Source organism: Chenopodium album, chromosome 18, assembly GCF_948465745.1.
Source record: "Chenopodium album chromosome 18, dcCheAlbu1.1, whole genome shotgun sequence".
Taxonomy (NCBI): domain Eukaryota; kingdom Viridiplantae; phylum Streptophyta; class Magnoliopsida; order Caryophyllales; family Amaranthaceae; genus Chenopodium; species Chenopodium album.
This window is the reverse complement of record NC_137851.1, coordinates 48819870-48840544: the sequence shown is the minus strand read 5'-3', so window position 1 is coordinate 48840544 and position 20675 is coordinate 48819870. Positions and strand designations below refer to the sequence as shown.

Genomic DNA, 20675 nt, shown 5'->3' with positions numbered 1-20675 from the left:
CTCTCTTCTTGTTAAAGTTAGGGTTGGGTTGCTTATTCCATCATCCCCCAAGACCCTCCAAACTTCTTCAAATCTGTCAAGCAAGAACTTCTTAACATCAATCGGAATCTCGTGAGCTTTTCCAAACACAACAACGTTTCTCCACCTCCATGTCCACCATATGACTATAGCAAAATAGGTCGGCCATATTTCGGGGGACATATAATTATGATTCCGTATCTTGATATTTCGGATGACCCATTGCTGAAGGTTTCCTGTACGAAAATTTGGAGAATTTGCAGGCCCCCTCACCTGGCGCCATATCTCTCTTGCTGCCTTGCAGTCCCTAAGTATGTGCAAGGTATTTTCTTCGATATTAGGACAGAGTTTGCAGCAGGGGTCCTCTGTTAAGGATCTCTTATATCTATTAGCATTGCTCATCACTCTATCATGTAAGATGAGCCAAAGCAGCACCTTGATCCTTTGTTGAACTCGTAATCTCCAGACCAAATTCCAAGACCCATCCTCATACTCATCATAATCATGCCTAATTATTTGTAAGGTTGACTTTATGGTGAACTTCCCTTTTGAACCCCCATTTCAGTAGATTAAATCGCCTTTGACGGGGTTTTTAATCAAAGCATGAGCTTTGATTTCACCCAGGGTATTTTGAGGCAAGAGGTCTGCAAATAGGGACCACTTCCATCCTTCCTCTTCATCCCACATCTCAGCCACAGTTGCACCTTCTATGTCCATAGGAATGCTTGTGATGGCTAACTCCCGGAGAGTCTTTGCACATACCCATTGATGATCTCAAAAGAGGGTTGAAGAGCCATCACTGACTGCCGTTCTAGCTCCTTTTGCAATGATACTGACATTTTCTGTAATACCTTTCCATACATTAGACATATTAGACTTAGCCTCAAACATGTCCACATCACATCGGCCCTTACAATATTTGCTTCTTAGGACCCTCGGCCATAGTGTGTTTGGTTCGGTTAACACTCGCCAGCCAAGCTTTGCTAAAAAAGCTGAGTTGACTTGTCTTGAAGACCTAATGCCCAAGGCCCCTTTGTCCATTGGTTTTTGGAGATTTTCCCACGAGATTAGATGTATTCTGCACTTCTCTTTATCACCTCCCCAAATAAAGCGACGAGTTCTTTTGTCAATGTCGTCATAGATAGTTCTCGGGATCCTAGCAGTTTGCATTGCATAAGAAGCCATGGTAGTGATAGTCGACTTAGAAAGAGTTATTCTCCCTGCTAATGACAAGTATTTGGATTTCCAACCAGATAATTGACGATCTATTTTCTCACAGAGATACCCAAACGTCTGTCTTGTCACGGCTAGTAAGAGTGGGCATGCCGAAATATGTACCAAAGTCGCCAGTCTCTTCGATATTTAAGAACTCAACCACTTATTTTCTTTGCGCTGCTGGTGTATTTCCAGAGAAATAAATGCGGGCTTTGGGGTGGCTGATTTTCTGCCCTGACGCTGTATAAAAACGGTCCAAACAGGCTTTATCACGGTGGATGTGAAGAAGTAGACCATTATCATAATTAGCCTCAACAAACAAAATTATATCATCAGCGAAGGCCAAATTAGTTAGCCTAGGTCCATCCTTTCTTGCCCTTATCGGTTTCCATCTATTCAAGATCACCGATTCCTCAATAATTTGATTTAACCGTTCCATACATAATACAAAAATGTACGGTGACAAGGGATCACCTTGACGAATTCCACGTTTAGGACTAAAAGCTTGAGTAGTCTTGCCATTCCATAAAACTCTCATAGAGGACGATGTTATGCACTCCATTATGACATTAACTAGAAGAATAGGAACTGGATTTCCATTAGAGTGTCCCGAATGAAGTCCCATCTAAGCCGGTCATACGCCTTTTCAAAGTCGATTTTTATGGCCACAAAACCTGATTTTCCCCTCTTATTTCTCATGGTATGAATGATTTCTTGAACGATAACTATATTATCAGTTATCTGTCTTCCAGGGACAAAGCTCGTTTGGGTATAAGAAGTGAGATGGGGCATCATGGGCTTGATACGATTCACTATAGCTTTTGTGATTATTTTATAGACCACGTTACACAAGCTAATCGGACGAAATTGGGACGCTAACTCCGGATTATCCACTTTGGGAATTAAAACCTAGGAATGTATCATTCAATTTCGGTGGCAGACCTTTTCCAGCCAAGACATTTAGCACAAGCTCATACACATTACTCGACACCATACTCCAATTTTTTTGAAAAAATAATGCTTGGAAACCATCTGGCCACGAGGCCTTAAGAGCACCCATGTCATGAACAACTTTATCTATTTCACACTTGAGAAAAGGTCTCGTCAAATTGTTCCAGTCTCGAGTTGTAAACTCCGGGAAAATATCACAAGGTAAATCATCCAAAGGCAATTCTTCATCACTATTAAAGAGATTTTGGAAGTAATTCACTATATAGCCTTGAACCGCTTCCTTCTCAACCAACCAGTCATCATCATTGCTTTCTCTAATAGCTGAAATTTTGTTGCGCCATCTCCGAGCTATTGTACTCAAGTGGAAATAGGTGGTGTTGCAATCACCATCTCTAATCCAATCTACCCTTGACTTTTGATACCATAGTAGCTCTTCTTGAGCAAGTACCTTATCAAGTTCCCCCATTAATCTCGACTCGAGTTTAATTAAATCCCTTGCTTTTTGAAGAATTAGGGCTCGATGCACCCCTGCAATACGGGCTAAAAGAGCTCCATTTTTTTTAATATGTTATGGAAAATAGTTTCGTTTTAGTTTTGTAACTCTTCGGAAATATATACTGGAGGTGAGGGATTAAAGAATCATCTTTATTCCACTTTGATTTCACGAAATCCTTAAAATTCTCATGCGTCATCCAAGCAGCTTGGAATCTAAAAGGCTTATTAGCTTCAGAGATGGTGCAAAGCCATTCGGAGCAATAAGAATAGGGTAGTGGTCCAATTGATTGGCAGGTAAGTGCTCAACCGAAGCATTGGGGAACCTCAAACTCCAATCTCCATTGCAAAGAGCATGGTCCAATCTTGCACTTTTCTAAGTTTGTACATTAGTTCCTCTAGCCTAGGTATGTGAAGCTCCACTGAATTCAATTTCTAGAAGCCCCAAGTCTTCCACCAACTCATTAAAATGCGTCGTTCTACGAGATGTCTCACTATAGCTTGAGCTCCCCTCCCATTGGAACCGAGTTTCATTGAAATCCCCTGCTGCCATCCATGGGTGATTATTTAAGGCTGCAAAGTCTTTCAATTCTCTCCATAATTCTTGCCTTTTAGACGGATCCGGACTAGCATAGACCGCCGTAAAATACCAAGGGATACCATCAACTCTTTTTATCTCCATAGTGATATATTGATTGTGTTTATAGATATGTTCTCCCTTTACAATCTTCCTCTTCCAAAAAATCCATATGCCTCCACTGAACCCCTGTGCGGCTGTGCATCGACCCTGGTGTGGCCATTGTACCCAATTTCAATAGCTATTCAATCTACCTGTTCACCCCCCATGTGAGTCTCGAACAAGGTTATAACATTAGGCTTATTAGTTCGGGCATACAAAAATTCTTTACTTCCTGCTCCTTGTACGTTCCAACACATACATGAAATAGGCAATTGGTTCGAAGCTAAATTTGTGAGGTCTGCATTCATCTTAACAAAAGAGGAATTAGGATTACTCAAGTAAGCTTCTTCAATCAACCGAATTATTCGATTAATTTCCACTAGAATCATCAGGTTCACCACCAGTTTCGGTGGCTCTGGCATTAGTTCTATCCAAGTCTCCATTCGGACCTCCATGATATGCGTCATCAGATAGGGGGTCTCCATTGGTTGTCCTACGAAAATTGTTTTCACCGGAGGTATCCGGAGTGATATCACATCTTGCGGGAAAATCTCCATGGCTACACAACTCAATAATATCCTTTGTTTCCTCTGTTTCTGTGTGGTTAATATCTTGTGGTATGGCTTTTTCTGTTGCGACTATGGAGTGATTAATTGCTGAAAAAATAATGTTCTCCTTACCTGGGTGTTGACTTTGATTTTGAGTCAAAATAAGTAATTGATTTAGAGTTACATTTTCAATAGGCTTTATAAGGTTGATTTTTTGGGTACTAGATTTTTTCTCATTATTATTGCCATTCGAATTTCCTTTTTTATTCCTTGCTTGGGAATTAGTCCTTTGATTTTTGGCTTCTACATGAAAATAAAATCTTTTTGGAAGTACTTGTGATTGCTCCCCTAAATTCGCCGTCAATTCCTTGATACTATCTTCCACCAAAGATTGAGAAGATATATTTGCCATATCTTTTGATCCCATCTCATCTAGTCCCATATCTTTTTGTTGCCCTTCATGCATATCATTTTCCAAATTTAGCGCCTCAAATCTCGACCCAAATCCCTTAGCTTTATTCTGTTTTGAATTTTGAAATTGCCCCCCATTTTCCTCATAATTTTTGGGATTTTGAATTCCTTCTCGTCCAGCCCCCGGAGGTGCCTTGTCTTGCCGGATAATACATTTCCTCACCGGTTTTTTTTACCAACATCCAAGACCCAAAATCAGCCTTCTCCTCTGTTCGTGGCCGTTTTTCTGGATTCTTGTTTTCATGCACAGCATGTTGATACAGCATTATGTTATTAACTTGATCAACCATCATTTCATCATTCGAATGTGTTGATGCACACTGATCCTCTACATGACCAAACATTCCACATTTTTAACTTATTAATTTTATTCCTTCATATTGTATTCTCCAGATTTTTCCTTTAAGCCAAAATTTTGATAGTAACGGCTTAGATAAATCAATTTCGACACTTAGTCTAGTAAACTGTCCACGCTCTACATAGGCAGTAAACTTATTTACTCTAATAACTTTGCCAATTTTTGCACCAATTTTCTTAAGAAAATCTTTATCAAAATATTCAACAGACAGGTTCGGAATTTCTACCCATGCTGTTAAAACCTTGATAGAAGCCTCCTCCGAGATAAAATTTACCGCCCACTTTCTGATGGTAAGGTACTTATCATCAATTAGCCAAGGACCCTAGGTAAGCACAAAGTTGTAATCATCTTGGTTGCTAAACCGTGCTATGAAATACTTGCACCCTATGTCTATGAGTGACATTTCTCCCTTTAATTGCCATTTCTTTTTTAGTTGTTTCATTAGACCCATATAGCCTAGGCTGCCATGAAATTTCCTGATAATCAGAGTGTTCCTCCATGGCCTCCTAATTGCTTTCTTTTCTTCTTTGGTCAAGAGTATGACTGGAAACTTCACACTGTCCTCAATATCATCTAGTGGAATATCATCATCCGAGACGTCATCCTCATCCTCGAAAACTTGGATTGAAGTTGCAGCCGAGGCTTGAAGTTAAGTATCTTGTATCAGATCACGAAATGACTTTTGGGCGTGCGCAACAATAGGTTCACCATTTTGCAAATTCTGTTGGGACCCTAGCATCTCAGCATTGCTCTGCAGAGTCCTTGAATCAACTTCCATATTAGGTTGATTTTCGTCCTCTAATTTGTCAAAAATCAGATGTGTAATTTTTCGTTTTGGCCTGGTCACTGACCTTTGATGGGATTGGGGGTGGCTGAGAAGGGTGTTAGGAGGGTTGCGTTAAGAGAAGCATTGAGAGAAAATTTTACTAGTTTATGGCTAATATCTCTCTTGATCATGAAGTTGTCACCAAGGCTTTCTCAGGTTTTTCTCTCTCCTATCTCTTTCATCTTTATGTTTTTTATTTCCATTAACACTCTGTATCTAATTACCTAATTTATTTGCAAATTGTAAATGTTAAGAACTTTTGAAAAGGAAGGTAGACATGTAAACTATCTTATTTATTGGCCCTAGATTAAACTTACTTTATTTGAACCTATTAACTTTTATCTTATCTAAACTTAGTAGGAAAAATTGATAAAAATAATCTCAACTTTCACCAGTTCACTCAAAATAATCTCAACTTTGGATTATTTTTAAATAATCCGAACTTTAGGGGTCATTTGCTCAAAATAGTCCCAACCAGTCACCTAACTTGTTATAACAGGTTTAGGTAACACGTGTCACCATGTGATTGGTTGTAAAAAAAAATTATTAAAAAACTAAAAAATAAATAAATAATAAAAAAATCAGCTCCAATCCCAGCCACCCAACCTACCACTACCTACGGCCCTGTCTTCATCCCGCCACCTCTGCTGCACCCTAATCCCCCTCCCCACGCCGGCAACTCCCTTTCCCCTAAACCATCAAACCACCACCGCTAAACACCCTGAAATCTAAAAATAAACCGCTTCCCCCACCGTATGAACCCCCAATCGTCTTCTCTGACCCAAATCAGCCCACTATTTATCGCCCCTACTCACTTCCCCTGCTCCCCAAACTCACCAACAACAGCCCCACATTAACCTACAATCGCTAAAAACCACCGGCAGCCAGCAACACAACAATTGCGCCCAAGTCACCACCACAAGAAGCGCTAACCATCCAAATTACTCCAATCCACCATCAATTATATCAAAAATAACACCAATCTGCCACCAAATTACTCCAATCCACCATCAATTATATCAATTTGACAATTAAATACAACAATTCCAGCCTCCAATCAAAGCAACAACTTCGAATTGTGCTCCAGCCAATTTGAATACCCAAACAGTGCGCCGTGCTCTCGAGACCCGTAGAAACCACAACAAGTACAATTTTGCTAATATTGTCGGCGTCGGATTTGGGGGGGGGGGAGTGTTCTGGCGCGCCGATGGGGGTAGTGGCGGGGGTACCTGGGTTGCGCTCTAGGGAGGGGAGCTGCCGGAATGATAGTGGTAGCTGGTGATGTTGCGTGGGAATTGAATGTGGTATTTTGTTTTCTATTGTTTGTTTTTTTAAAAAAAATATTTTTTAACCTTTTATGTGCTGACACATGTTACTTAATCAAAAGAAAAAAAAACCACTTTAACATGTTACCGGCCACTTGGGACCGATAAAAGCGAATGACTCCTACGGCGCGTTTGGTTGGAGGGATAGGAATAAGAGGGATAAGGAGGGAGGATATAGATAGGGAGTTGATAGGTGGGACAAGGATAAATAATTCTTCTCCCATGTTGGTAAGTATGGGAAATAAATTAGAGATAAGTAATAAAATTATAAAAATACCCTTACTAACTTTTACCCTTTCCTTTATCCTTTCAATTTCATTAAGGATAATTTGGTATTTTTATCCATTCCTTATCCCTTCTCTTTATACCAACCCTCTAAGTTATAGAAATGGAGGGATAAGGGGGTGTTTTTATCCCTATCCTCAACCCCCTTTGAATCCTCATCCTCTAAACAAACACTACCTTTCTTCTATCCTCATCTTCATCTTTATCCTTATCCCTCCTTTTTATTCTCCTAAACAAACATCCTTCTAAAGCTCGGATTATTTAAAAATAATCCAAAGTTGGGATTATTTTGAGCGAACTGACGAAATTTGGGATTATTTTTATCAATTTTTCCAACTTATTAATTCTTTTCTTATTTAATCTTACTTAAACTTAAGACCTGATATAGATGAAAATAAGGTAAGATTATCTTATGGAAAATTATTGTGTAGAACGGACTCACGTGAGTCCGGTCATACAAATAGAAAAAAAAAATCTTAATTGTCAAAAATTAGATAATAATGGTCAGATACTAAGTTATAAATACCAGATATTAGATTAAAAGTGTCAGAAATTAGATAATAATGGTCAGATATTATATTATAATTATTAGATATTATATTATAAGTGTCAAAAATTAGATTATAAATATCAGATATTAGATTAAAAGTGTCAGAAATTAGATTATTATAGTCGTATATTGATTTATATTGATCAAATCACTACTAGAGAATAGCCCATTTTCGACGAAAAAATTCCGTCAAAAACATCCTGAAATCTGTCGGAAAAGGGGTTTTCGACGGAAATACTGTCGGAACTGGTTGTCAGAAAAGGTTTGGTAGGAAAAACGGTCTCTTCCGACGGAAATTTCGTCGAAAGAGATTTTTAGGCACCGGAAAAGTCTGTCGGAAGCTGTGTCAACCAAAATAAAAAAAATACACCGCACCACCACCGGCACGGTGTATCACCACCTCCAACCCTTAACTTACTTTAACCCAAACAGACCACCACCTCCACTACCCCCCATCAGACCACCAACCCCACCACCACCATCTCCCACCACCAAACCACCGCACCGCAACAAGAAAAACATCAAAAAAATCCCCACACCCAATTTAAACCCCACCCACCCATCCAAAACCCAGATCTACCCACCACCACCTCCCTCCCTTCAGCCCCTATTTAAACCCCACACACCCAAAATCCAAATCTACCCACCATGATACCGCAACCCAAAAAGAACATAAAAAAAATCCGACCCCACAACATCGACAACCGAACCCCCAGAATCGAAACTCCAACAACCACCACCATCATAAATTTCAAAAAAAATCAATTTCAAAAAAAATCCCAAAAAACAATTAACAAAATAAAATCAAAATTAAGAAAAAAATGAGATACATACCTTAATTTGACCAAACAAAACCTCGAATTTGGGTTTATATGGCCAAATTCGACCATGAAAACTCTTGATGTTCGAATTTGACCAAAAAAAACCTCGAATTTGGGTTTATAATTGCGCCGTTAATGACATGATGATGTCTTTGTTGTTGTTCATGCGGTGTTATGTTGGTGTTGTCGTTTATGATTGTGGGTGTTGGCGGTGGTAGATAGAAAGAGGGGGAAAGGAGAAGACAGGGAAAAAAAAAAGACGAGAAAGAGAAGAGGAAGAGGAAGGAGAACGTTGAGGAAAGAGAACGAGAAGGAGAACGTTGAGTAGAGAGAAGGAGAACAAAGAGCAGAATGAAGAGGAGAGAGAAGAATGGGAAAGATAAGGAGAAGGGGGAAAGAAAAGAAGAGGGGAATAAGAGAAGTAACTTAGCCTCTTAGGGTTTTCTAAAAAAAATTTAAAAAAAAAATATTCCGACAGAAATTCCGTCGGAAAGTTTCGACGGATTCTTATTCCGTCGGAAAATGTACTTTCCCAGGGAAAAATCCGTCGGAATGTACGTAATTTCCGGCGGATTTCTGATTCTGTCAAAAATATACGACGGAATAAAAATCCGTCGGAAATTATGTACTTTCCGACGTATTTTTGTATCTGTCGAAACCATTCCGTTGGAAATAGGTTGTTTTCTAGTAGTGGATATTAGACAATATTGATAAGATATTAGACAATATTTCAATAAAATTACATCAGCACCTTCTGAGGCCATGTGAGATTCTTGCTTCCTTTGAGCGCAACAGTGTAAGCTCCGTCTTCTTTAATTTCTTCAGCGAATTATGGTTGATGTTTTTTCAGATTTCGGTGTTGAATCGATGGTGATATACGACCTGATTATACTGTCATCTTTGGTTCTTCAGACCCTAGTATTCTTCGCCCGAGAGCTACCAGTCCATGGACCATGACTGTTAACATCATTAGAATTGTAGAATCCCTGTTCGAAACCCACTTTAGATGAGACAGGAAAGACTGAGATTTCAAGTGAAGGTGTGAAATTTTCAATACCCAGAGACTTATCTCATTTAGGGCTGTGCAAAAATCGGTCCAGACCGTATTTTGGACCTGGACCGGACTGGACCTGGATCAGCCCGGAACGGACCTGTTGATTCCGGTTCGGTCTTCGGTCCAAGAAAATAATGGATTCCGGGTTTCAGGTCCGGTTCGGTCTAAACCCGGAAAAATCAGGTCTGGACCTGAAACCCAGATTTTAATAATAATTAAAAAATATTAATATAAATTTTGAGAATTTTCTGCTTTGTATTACTCACTGACTTACCCATTACCTTACCCTAACATTTTCAAACTAAAAAAAACTTCTCTCCTAGTCTCCACTCTCCAGCGCAGTCACATCTCACAATCACCCGAACACATACTCCATTTTTTCCGGCGAGTTTGAGCACCATCGATTCAGCGTGTGCCGCTGCATCTTCTTCATTGGAACTCTCAAAGTCGAGTTATAGCTATGTCTCGAATCGCTGCTTTTTGAACCTCATTGTTCGACTTGTACTATGTTCAATTACTTAATACATTTCGATTTTGCAAGATAAATATACAAAGTACCTTTCAAATTGCTCATTAATGGTGAATTCAAAGAAAAAATTAATGGATAATTTCATTATTAAGGTTAGAGTTATATTTGCTTGCTGTCAAGACTTCAGTTGGTAAAGTAAATAAAACAAAGTACCTAATACGTAGTATAGTTATCATCTTTGCATTTAACATAGTAGATATAGGAATAAAAGTATATAATAAGCTTGTTTTTTTCGACAAAATGCATAAAGATAAGCAGCAGGCCAAAGCCTTCTTATTGGCTTTTATGTAACTATATATTTTCAAAGGTAAAAACAACAAAATTGTTGAAACAGGTCTAACAGGTCTACAACCGGACCGGACCTGAATTTTCAGGTCCGGACAGGTCCAGACCTGATTTTTTCAGGTCCGGCCCTCGGTCCCCAAAATTTCCAAATTCCGGTCTTCAGGTCCAAGGGGTCCCGGTCCGGTCCGGTCCGGTTCTGGACCTGTGCACAGCCCTAATCTCATTGGATTGTTACTGTGTGCGGTGGGTGTAGTTGCGACTAAGAGTTGTTTGATTTGGTGCGTGCTGTGTGCGATGGATGGAGCAGCGAGTAGGGGTTTTGGCTAGGCGAGTAGTGGACGGTACTATGGGTAAGGAGTTGGGGATGGGAGGGGGATGGTGGTCGCCGGCCGCCGACAAGTGGCTAGGTAGTGGTAGTGGCAATGGGTGAAGGATGGGTGTGTGCATTATAAATCAAACTCACGTGAAACGATCTTACGCAAAACTTTCTCTTATCTTATATGAATTTATCTAGAGTTAATAAACCTAAAATATGTGAAGACAAGGTGAGGACTGAGGAGGGGAGTAGTTAATAATGAAATATAGATGTCTAAAACATTGTAGTAGATCAGAAAAAATTATTACTTTATAAACTTGAGGAGTTATTTTTTGTATTATCTATAAATTTTGTGATAGAACCTCATTTACTAGGATCTTTATTAAGGCTCGTCAAAGCCTACCCTTATAAAATTTTAAATTTATTTTAAACATTCAGGTTGAAACTAGAACATACTATTTTCTTAATTATTATGAATATTAAAAGTTGTTTTCACAAAACCTATGTTATTTATGTAATTATACTTTTAACTAGAGGTTGAAGGTTTAAACCTTAGCCTTCTACACTTTTTAGTCCAAGATCCGCCACTATGAAGTATATTTAGGTCTGTAAAGTTGTAAAACGACTAGATTTTCCTCCCCTTATTAGAATGAAAAAGAGGTTGGCACTTGATCATTTGTCAAGGGAGTAAAAAAAAAAAAAACCTATACTACGGAGTATATATTAAAAGTCGTTCCTAAAGAAGTTTAGGTGCCACATCAATCAATCGAGACTTTCATTCACGTACTTAAAAATATGACTTGTACAACATTTGAACCCACGACCTTAAGTTTTAAAAATATAGTGTTAGGCAGTAAGTTATTACCATATTATTTATCATTCTATGAAAATTAAATATAAATAGAAATTTCAATAATCGTCTTTAAAAAAAATACAGTAACTCGAGACATTTCGGGCCTAAAAACTACGGAGTAGTTTGTTGTTACTCCATATGAAATACAACTAGCATAGTGCCCGTGCGATGCAGGGTTTATAAATCATATTATGAATCTCACAGGAAAAAAACAAAAATAATTCAATTATTAATAAAGGGCTCATTTTCACTAACAATTTAATTATTAAAATTTTATTTAGTCGCAGTAATGGTCGATACAGAAATTACGGAATGGGTTTTGAATAATATTTTATGTCATTGGCATTTGTTTTAATATTTTATTCCCTTTCTTTTTTTTATAATGTTGTTTAATTAATTAAAAAATATAAATGAATAATGCTCCGCATAACTATATAAGAGAAATAGACAAAGCATCAAAAAACATATAAGAGAAATAGACAAATTCATTCCCTATCCCTGGTCAGGAATGAAAAACTAAATTTTTTCTTGTCATATCGTCCACTTCAATAACAATATAATCTAATATTTGTTTTACTCGTCGCAGTCAACAAATCTATAGACACAATAATAATTAACCTTATATCTTACACACTATAGATAAATTTTTGGCATATTTTTGGCTAGGAACATATTGATCAACTTTTTATAATAAATTATTTGGAATAAATCAAAGTCAATAAAATATATTTTGATTTTAATATAATTTATATAACAGAAACTAACCAAAAATATGCAACAAAATATACCAAGTCTTTGTTATCTCATTACATATATAAGATAAACGAATCAGTGATTGATTGATTTGTTTGTCTTATAGTATAATGTATTAATGATTGATTTAAATTAGAATATTCTAATTAACAACATTAGAATATATAGAACAACATAAAATTATTGCCAATAATGGTTATATATTTGATCAGAAAAAGGCCGAGTAGCTACCGGTACTTCCTGGGTCAGGAGTCGGTCCCACATATGGCCGATCATCGGTCCCCTCCTTTAGTATCGCACCCATGCAATGCACAATTTTATTTTGAATCAAAATAATATTTTTTTTTTCTCAAAATTCTTAAAAGTAAAGGCATTGTCAATATACGAATATTACAATTTTAAACACGAGTAGTTGTTGTAAAACATTTTACTCCTATATATATTTTCCTATCAAATGTCTAATTTAACTTGTATTCTTCTCGTTTACACTGATTTTTGCTTCAATTTTTCTTATGTAACAAAAAAAAAAAAAAAAAAGGAAAATGGCATTGTACGAGACATTGTACAGAAATTGAAAGGACAATTAAAGTTAAATTTATATTCAAGTTTCTAATTTTTTTTTTAAGTAACATTTCAACTTAATATTCAATATTTGTCTAGGAGTACAACAACCGATAAAATTAATTATAGCACTATTTTGTATTATGCCTTTATTGACTCCATAATTGATCTCAAACTAAAGTCTACCAATAATTTTGTTTAATTTTCAGTAGAAAAATAATATTAGGCTTTCAATATACGAAATATTTTGTTTTCTTATACTACTTAATTTATATTTATTCAAATTATTTATTCTGTAACTTGATGACATTTGTAATCATAGATGAAATGTTGGAAAGATAATATGAGTTATTTGTAGTATTAGAATAAGTAAATCTTCATAGTTACACTATAAAAATTACGGGTAACATTTAAGAATTACAATACAGAGAGTATATTTATTTTATTGCTAAAAATAAAATACAAAATTTTGTTAGAAAATCATGTACATCTTATGCATGTATAGAACTTGCTTTTTAGTGATAGATTTAAGTTTGAAGTTTAACAAAAATAATTATGCTTGAATATGTAAATAATAATTATTAGAAATGTTTATATAATAAGACAAGCAAATGAGGGAGCGATATTTATCAGTCTCACATTGAGGCACTTGTCTTTTAGTAAAGTATATAGATAGATAGATTTGTCATTAGTTACTAGTACGAAGTACAATGATAATTAAATAAAAGAGAAAAACATTTTACTCGTAAAATATAAAGCAAAATTATTTCTATATGTAGGTCTCCTTCATCTAAAATATCCAAGCTTATCTGTCTTGTAAAACATTAAAACACCAAAAAAGCAAGAAGAATGGGTTGTACTTACAAAGTGCACCAGAATTAGAAAATTTGCAAATTGGCAAACACAACACCACCCAAAAAAAAAAAAAAAAAAAAAAGGAAGAAGAAGAGAGTAGAGTGCAGTGTGTTTATGTGTGCAGTGATTGGCATTTTGGTAAGAACGAATCAAATTGTCGTCATCGAAGCTGCCATTTCCATTCCCACCAAATAAAGCATCGCATCGCAACCCCCCTCTTTCTCTCTCCTTTTCACCTTCCTCCATTTTCTCCCATTCCTCTTTCTCTCTCCTTTTCATCTTCTTCTTTTTCCTCCTCCTTTTCTAGAGAGAGAAACACTGAGAGTGGAGAGAGAAAGTAGTGTTGTTGAAGCTTTTTTTGTTGGCGCCAATGGCGAATCAACGGCGGCGCCACCACCATCTCCACCATAGCAACACCAGCATCAGCCGCCTTTCTCGCCGATTTCTTCCCGCTGTTACCGCCATCGTTGGTGTCTTCTTCCTCTGCTTCTTCGCTCTCTCTCTTCTCGCTCCTCGTCCTTCTCGCCTCCTTCACCACGGCCGCACTCGCAGCTCATCTTCGTCTTCTTCGGTAATCTCTCGCTTTCGCTTCAAACTGCAGTTTCAGCATTTTATTTTTGGATTAATTTGTGTTTTTTTGTGCTTTGCTAAGGATGATGATGCTTCCGTCGGAGTTTCGATCTCTTCTGTTCCGGTTAGGGCTTTTGATTGTCTTTCGATTATTTTTGGATCATTTGAATTCGATTTTGTGATTTTTGAGTGTTGCTTGGATCTGGTTTTTTTTTTTTTTTTTTTTTTTTTTTTTTTTTTTTTTTTTTTTTGTTGTTGTTTTATGAAATGTAGGATGTTGGAGGAAGATCTAAACATGATATTTGGAGGTCTAGAGATTCTGAATTTTTCTATGGTTGTAGCAATGCCAGCAGTAAATTTATGAGTATGTGTTCTTTTTCCTAGCTTGTTATTTCGATTATTTATATTTGCTTTGCAGTATGAAGTATTTTGTATTAGTATAATAATATGTTGCAATGTCTATTGAATTTTTCCCTTTCATTAATCAGCAATAAGTTAATTGATGATATATCTTTGCTACTGGCGTATCTTTGATTGTTAGACGTCTTCTTCATATTATAGGTATATGTTGAACTGTATCTTTGAATGAATTAGTTGAAATAGCTGTAGAATTATGTGTGATAGTTAATGTGTGACTAGTTTTGGTAATAATATCTACAAGGATGTTTGAACATGTTTGAACCTTAGATGTACTCGTCGTTGTAGTCTTGGGAGGTTAGGGGAGTAACTAAATATGCTGTTTGTATACTGTACTTAACTTATATAGTAACAGTCTTGATACTATTTGCATATGGATTCATTGTCATTTTTTTGAACCTGTGGTTTCATTCTCATTCTCAGAAGCAGATACTATCACACGTCAAAGTCGTTATTTGATGATTGCTACAAGTGGAGGCTTGAACCAACAAAGAACCGGGGTATATATTGCATTACTTTGTTATGTATGCATTGAGTGGTCTGTATATGGTTTTCTGTTTATATGTTATCTTATTTGCTTTGGTTCAATTGTGTGCTAATTTGTGAGTCTGTCCATCAAAATCGTTTACTGGTCTCTGATGTTTGGCCTGTTACTTGTAACACGGATATCTTTGCTCTTTTCTGAAGTGTTTCTCTGCTTGATTAAATTTAAGCTTTAAGAAATGATAGGATTTTATTGACTATATGATTACTGATTTACTGTGCTGTTCATTTACTACATAAGCATAGGTTTTTTTTTTGGGAACCTGTTTTCTTGACCAGTTTGTGAAACATAAATCGGAGTTAGATTATTCCTGCTCAATCAAAAAGCATGTATATAGTAGAATGGATGATGCATTTCAAAGACTTTGTCTTTTCATCTGTTGTATATCTTAATAGGTGTTTAGGAAATTTCCAAATACCAGACCTATTGACTTTAGAAACTTAAGAACTACAATCTGTGCTGTTGTTGGGTACTTCAATTCTGTGACATTGTCAATGCATTGCGGACGGATCACTGCTATGCATGGATTCTCAATCACCTTTTGATGTCAGTAACTCAGTATCAGTGATTTTCTGCTCTTAATCCGTACATAAAATTTCGGCTTTTCTGTGTTTGCAAGTGGGTTTGGTTATATATCTGTTTTGAGTATATCACTCTTCATCTTCCATAATTTTTTTTTATAGAAACTATGATCCCCCTTCGTCATTATACTGCTAGCTGTTAGGATTAGTGCTCTGTGTTTGGGAGAACACTGCAAGTGCTGACTTTGGGTTACTGGTAATTAATACATGCAACTTTTGCCAGATAATTGATGCAGTTGCTGCAGCTCGTATCTTAAATGTTACTCTCGTTGTGCCAAAGTTGGACCAGAGATCTTATTGGAAGGATGCTAGGTCTGTTTTTGTAGTGATTTCTATAAGTCCTTTTTAAACAAACTTCTGGCATTTCTATTTTTTCATGTCTAAACAAATTAAATGCTGAAGTGCTGGATATTGCTGTATGCTTGCAGTAATTTTGAGGACATCTTTGATATTGATTGGTTCATATCCTTCCTATCAAATGATGTGAAAATCGTAAAAGAACTCCCAAGCGGACCAAAAGTCACAACCATGCGAGTTCCTAGGAAGTGCAATGAAAGATGCTATGAAAAGCGAGTTTTACCTGTTATATTGAAAAGGCATGTAAGTCTTCAATATATTTCTTTTATTTATTATCTTGCATTTGTTAGTTTATCAGAAGCTTGTTATTTATTCATCTTTTTGCTTCTGATTATCACAGTAAATTGACTTCCAGCTTATAACTAAGTATACTTTCTGAACTTATGACCATCAGAATAGTGAAACATTTGCTATGTGGTTGCTGAAATTCAATTTTCTTCATGTCAACATGACTTGAGGAGTTATCTCATTGACATTAATTCTTGTCCATCTTCCTTAATGACACAGGCTGTTCGGCTTACCAAATATGATTATAGGCTTGCAAATCGGTTGGAGACAGATCTTCAAAAGCTAAGATGCAGGGTTAATTACCATGCTTTGAAGTTCACTAGTCCCATACTAGAAATGGGCAAATTATTGGTACAGAGGATGAGAGCGATGAGCAAGCATTTTATTGCTCTCCATTTAAGGTAGAGCACATATATCTTTGGAATTATATTATATTGATTTATTTATAGCATTGCTATGTTTGTTAATCACAATTGCTATAACTCCAGCTCTCATGCGCTCATATAATAGCAATAATACATATATAATGAGTGACCTTTGTGGTTGAGCATATTTGGGCCTGCTTTTAGAAATGGTTGGAACTCTAGTTTTGATCACACAATATGAGCTTTGTGATCGTAGTTTTAAAAAGCGCATCTTAGGTGCGCCTAGCCACAAGTTATGGCGAGGTGTATGATTGACTCAAGCAACCTTAGGCACGACGAGAACAATGTGGCTCACCTGAGGTGTAGTTTGTCGAAGGCGCTTGAGGTGCAACTACAAGCTGCATGTGTGGTTAAAGAGTATTTGTGAGGCCATGACACACCCCTCCCCCCACCCCCCCTTTCCCTCTTCACACTTTCTGTTTGCTCAGTTCTCTGTCCCCTTTATTTGTTCAGCATTTCCATGAACAAAGTTGAGCTCTTTTTGCTGAAAATAGAGTTGACTTTCTTGACAATGCTGTTTATAAAGATGTCTGCCTCTTGTGCACTTAAGGTTGCCTTATTCTGCTTCAATGCAGCATTCCATGTATTTTTTCTCCCAGTTGGTATATGATTTTCCCTTGCTGCCTAGATTTTTGGAGATGTCACCTAGAATTCCTCTAGTTGAAAATCATTTTATCATAAATCTAGACATGATATATCAAAACGAAGTAGGGGGGTGGGGTATTCCTTGAAGATTTACCTCTCCCTCAAAGGTTGTGTTTTAGAGTTTGATTATTTGTAAATTAGGCTTGGACATGGCATCTGAGAGGAAGGGCAAAAGCTTAGGGATTTTCCTACCCTTCCTAATTGTTTTGCATGCAACAGAATTTTCAACTAGGCAAATCTTATGTGGTACCTTTATCTCTGCGTTAGTTCTACTTACTCGGATAGTTTCTACTTTATCTGTCTCTCATACAATGAAGATCCATGTCAACTTTGGCATTAATCTTAAGAGTAATAGTTGAATGGAATTCAATGAAGTGGAAGAAAAGGTTGATATGATGGCTAGAGATATGTAGTAAAATAAATTTGAACTATTGACTTTTTTTATTTTATGATGTCCAATAAAGTGGTAGTGGTATTGTGGGGCACATATTAGGTTTCCATTCTACATTATTTCTAAAATCGTGAGGATGAGGCCTAGTACTCTTCAAATTGCGAAGCCTTCACCTTAGACATGCAGATCGGAACAAGAAAGCAAAACAATAACACATTGGATATGTTCCTGTTACTCACACAGGGTTCAGACAAAAACATCACTGATATCCTTCATTAAACAAAAGAATCTGTTATATTAAAAGGTAAAGAGTTGTTTGAATTATCAAGACAAAATTTCATTTGTTATAATTTCACCACTAAACACGGAGGTCTATGGATTTTCTAATTGCACTCGTCAATCTTAGTGGTATTGCGGGTAGGAGAGAGTAAATGGATTTTAGGTGGTAATTAAACGACCTTTCTTACCTCTTGCTGTCTTACCCACAAATTATGTGGTGGTATACTGGTATAGGAGAATCAATAACCCTGTCGTACCTTTCTAAAGAGAATGGAAAGCAGTTTAGTGTTGTCAAAAAGAAATTGATATATACGCATGTCAATCATTTTTTGCATCCTGAATACTGTATGTCTCTTGAGGAGGTGAGGCCCATGCGACAAAGACCAAACATGGGATACTTGTTGGCTCTGTCAGGCAATCTGCTTCTTATATAAATGTTTTGACTTTTGAGAGACAATCTTTAATAGTCATTCAGGCCGTTAAACTCGTTGTTTACTAATTATTATATCTGATGCACTTGATCAGATAATAACTTGTTGAATGTCTCCTGGTAACATTATTTTTTTATAAATTTGAATGATGACAGTGCTTATGAGACAGTTGGATGATTTCATATGTGAAAATTTGGTTTATAATTTGATCCATCCTATTTGTTACTGCAGGTTTGAACCTGATATGCTTGCATTCTCAGGATGCTATTATGGTGGAGGGGATAAGGAAAAAAAAGAACTGGGTGCTATAAGAAAGAGGTGGAAAACTCTGCATGTAAGAATTTTGGCCTTTTCATGGCTTGAATGTTGACAACATTGATTTTTTTAGCCAACAAAGTATGTTTGATTTTTTACGAAATTGATTGTCAGAAGATAGTACCCAACTTGCTTTGGTTTTCAACCTTTATTATGAATTCCCCTTGATATGTTTATAGCTCTTTAGCTACCTATTGCTTGGCATAGTTCAAATGTAAAGTATACAAACAAAAGTACTGTAAGAGCTGACTGCCCATTGCTATGCAGGGAAGCAATCCAGACAAGGCAAGGAGGCAGGGAAGATGCCCGCTTACTCCAGAAGAAGTGGGGTTGATGCTGAGGGCTTTAGGTTATAGCAAAGATGTTCATATTTATGTGGCATCTGGTGACGTGTATAGGGGAGAAGAAACCTTAGCTCCACTAAAGTTGCTCTTCCCCAATTTCCATTCCAAAGAAACAATAGCCAGCAAAGAGGAGCTAGAATCATTTTCCAGGTTTTCTTCTCGCATGGCAGCACTTGACTTTATTGTTTGTGATGAAAGTGATGTCTTTGTCACTAACAACAATGGAAATATGGCAAAGATTCTGGCAGGACGAAGGTGATTCCCTATATTTTGGTGTCAATTGTGGCAATAAATTCAGATATTGAATATAGGTGCTAACTAAATTTGCTATCACTTTTTTTTTAGGAGGTATTTTGGTCATAAGCCCACTATCCGCCCCAATGCTAAAAAGCTATCTAAGCTTTTCCTGAACAAAGGTAACATGACTTGGGAAGAGTTTTCTATCAAGGCTCGTTCTTATCAGAGAGGATTCATGGGTTTGCCACATGAGGTAAGACCTGGCAGAGGTGAGTTCCATGAGAATCCAGCTTCATGCATCTGTGAAGATTCTGATGCTAAGGCTATGAGAGATGCAAATCTACGGAAATTTGGGTCAGGTAGGGATCCCACCAAGAAAGAAGAAGAGACCGAGGATCATGAAGCTGATGATGAGTCAGAACCAACAGACCCAGACACTGATGGAGAGTTGCTGCTTCAAGAGAGACAGCCAGCAAATGAGACCATGCTAGATTATGAAGGATTTTTGACAGATGAACCTGAATTAGAAGATATGTTATCAGATTAGACAATTTTGCCCTTAAGAGAGAGATTTTGTCTTTTTCTCTGGGATAACACGGATTCTGGAGTAAGCTGGGAGCTGAAATTGTGAGGTCCTGCCTACATATGAGAATCTGTACAAAGTTAAGCAGACATAATGAGGCTCACGACTTCTAAGCGTTCATTGAAAGATTATGCAACTTTGAATCTGTGTACATTGCTACTATTGGTTGGATGCAGAGATCTTTATACCAACTTGGAGAAGTGCTACTGGTACGATTTCAGACTACCCTTTCTGTTGGGGTACAAATGACATGCTCAATACAGTTTGCCGCTTTTACAGATTAGATAGTTTCTTTTGTAGTTACATATATTCCAACTTATTCATCTCTTTCTGATAATATTGCCATATATATAGTAGATTTAGCTTTTAATTAGTGTATCAAATTAATTGGTAGTAATTGCTGATCACATTTGATGTCTCCTGCAATCATTTTTCTGCATCTGATATTATTCCCAATGCTCGACTCAGAATATTACCTCCACAAATCTTGGCAGGGGAAGGAAAACTGCTACCTTTGAAAGAT

The 20675-nt window shown here is 36.9% G+C and overlaps 2 protein-coding genes across 2 annotated transcripts; one reads left to right on the top strand and one right to left on the bottom strand.

Annotated features, from left to right (window-relative positions):
* Window positions 1–2119: 2119 nt before the first annotated feature.
* On the bottom strand, window positions 2120–2650 carry LOC145592277 (uncharacterized). The gene has a single exon (XM_081648728.1). It carries the CDS (start codon window positions 2648–2650, stop codon window positions 2120–2122), a length of 531 nt encoding a protein of 176 aa, XP_081504854.1.
* An 11221-nt stretch (window positions 2651–13871) lies between these two features.
* Window positions 13872–20601, top strand: LOC145590998 (O-fucosyltransferase 6-like). The gene is made up of 10 exons (XM_081647386.1): window positions 13872–14316; window positions 14398–14439; window positions 14589–14679; window positions 15156–15232; window positions 16081–16169; window positions 16286–16457; window positions 16722–16903; window positions 18905–19007; window positions 19256–19587; window positions 19678–20601. The coding sequence occupies exons 1-10, from the start codon at window positions 14116–14118 to the stop codon at window positions 20114–20116; spliced, it is 1728 nt and encodes a 575-aa protein (XP_081503512.1). The 5' UTR covers window positions 13872–14115; the 3' UTR covers window positions 20117–20601.
* The last annotated feature ends 74 nt before the right edge of the window (window positions 20602–20675 follow it).

Bases quoted from the DNA above. Each gene is read 5' to 3' on its own strand.
- LOC145592277 (XM_081648728.1), bottom strand. From the start codon at position 2,650: ATGGGGGAACTTGATAAGGTACTTGCTCAAGAAGAGCTACTATGGTAT.
- LOC145590998 (XM_081647386.1), top strand. From the start codon at position 14,116: ATGGCGAATCAACGGCGGCGCCACCACCATCTCCACCATAGCAACACC. The intron at 14,440-14,588 runs GTTAGGGCTTTT...TATGAAATGTAG, and splicing joins TTTCGATCTCTTCTGTTCCG to GATGTTGGAGGAAGATCTAA. The intron at 16,170-16,285 runs GTCTGTTTTTGT...GTATGCTTGCAG, and splicing joins TCTTATTGGAAGGATGCTAG to TAATTTTGAGGACATCTTTG.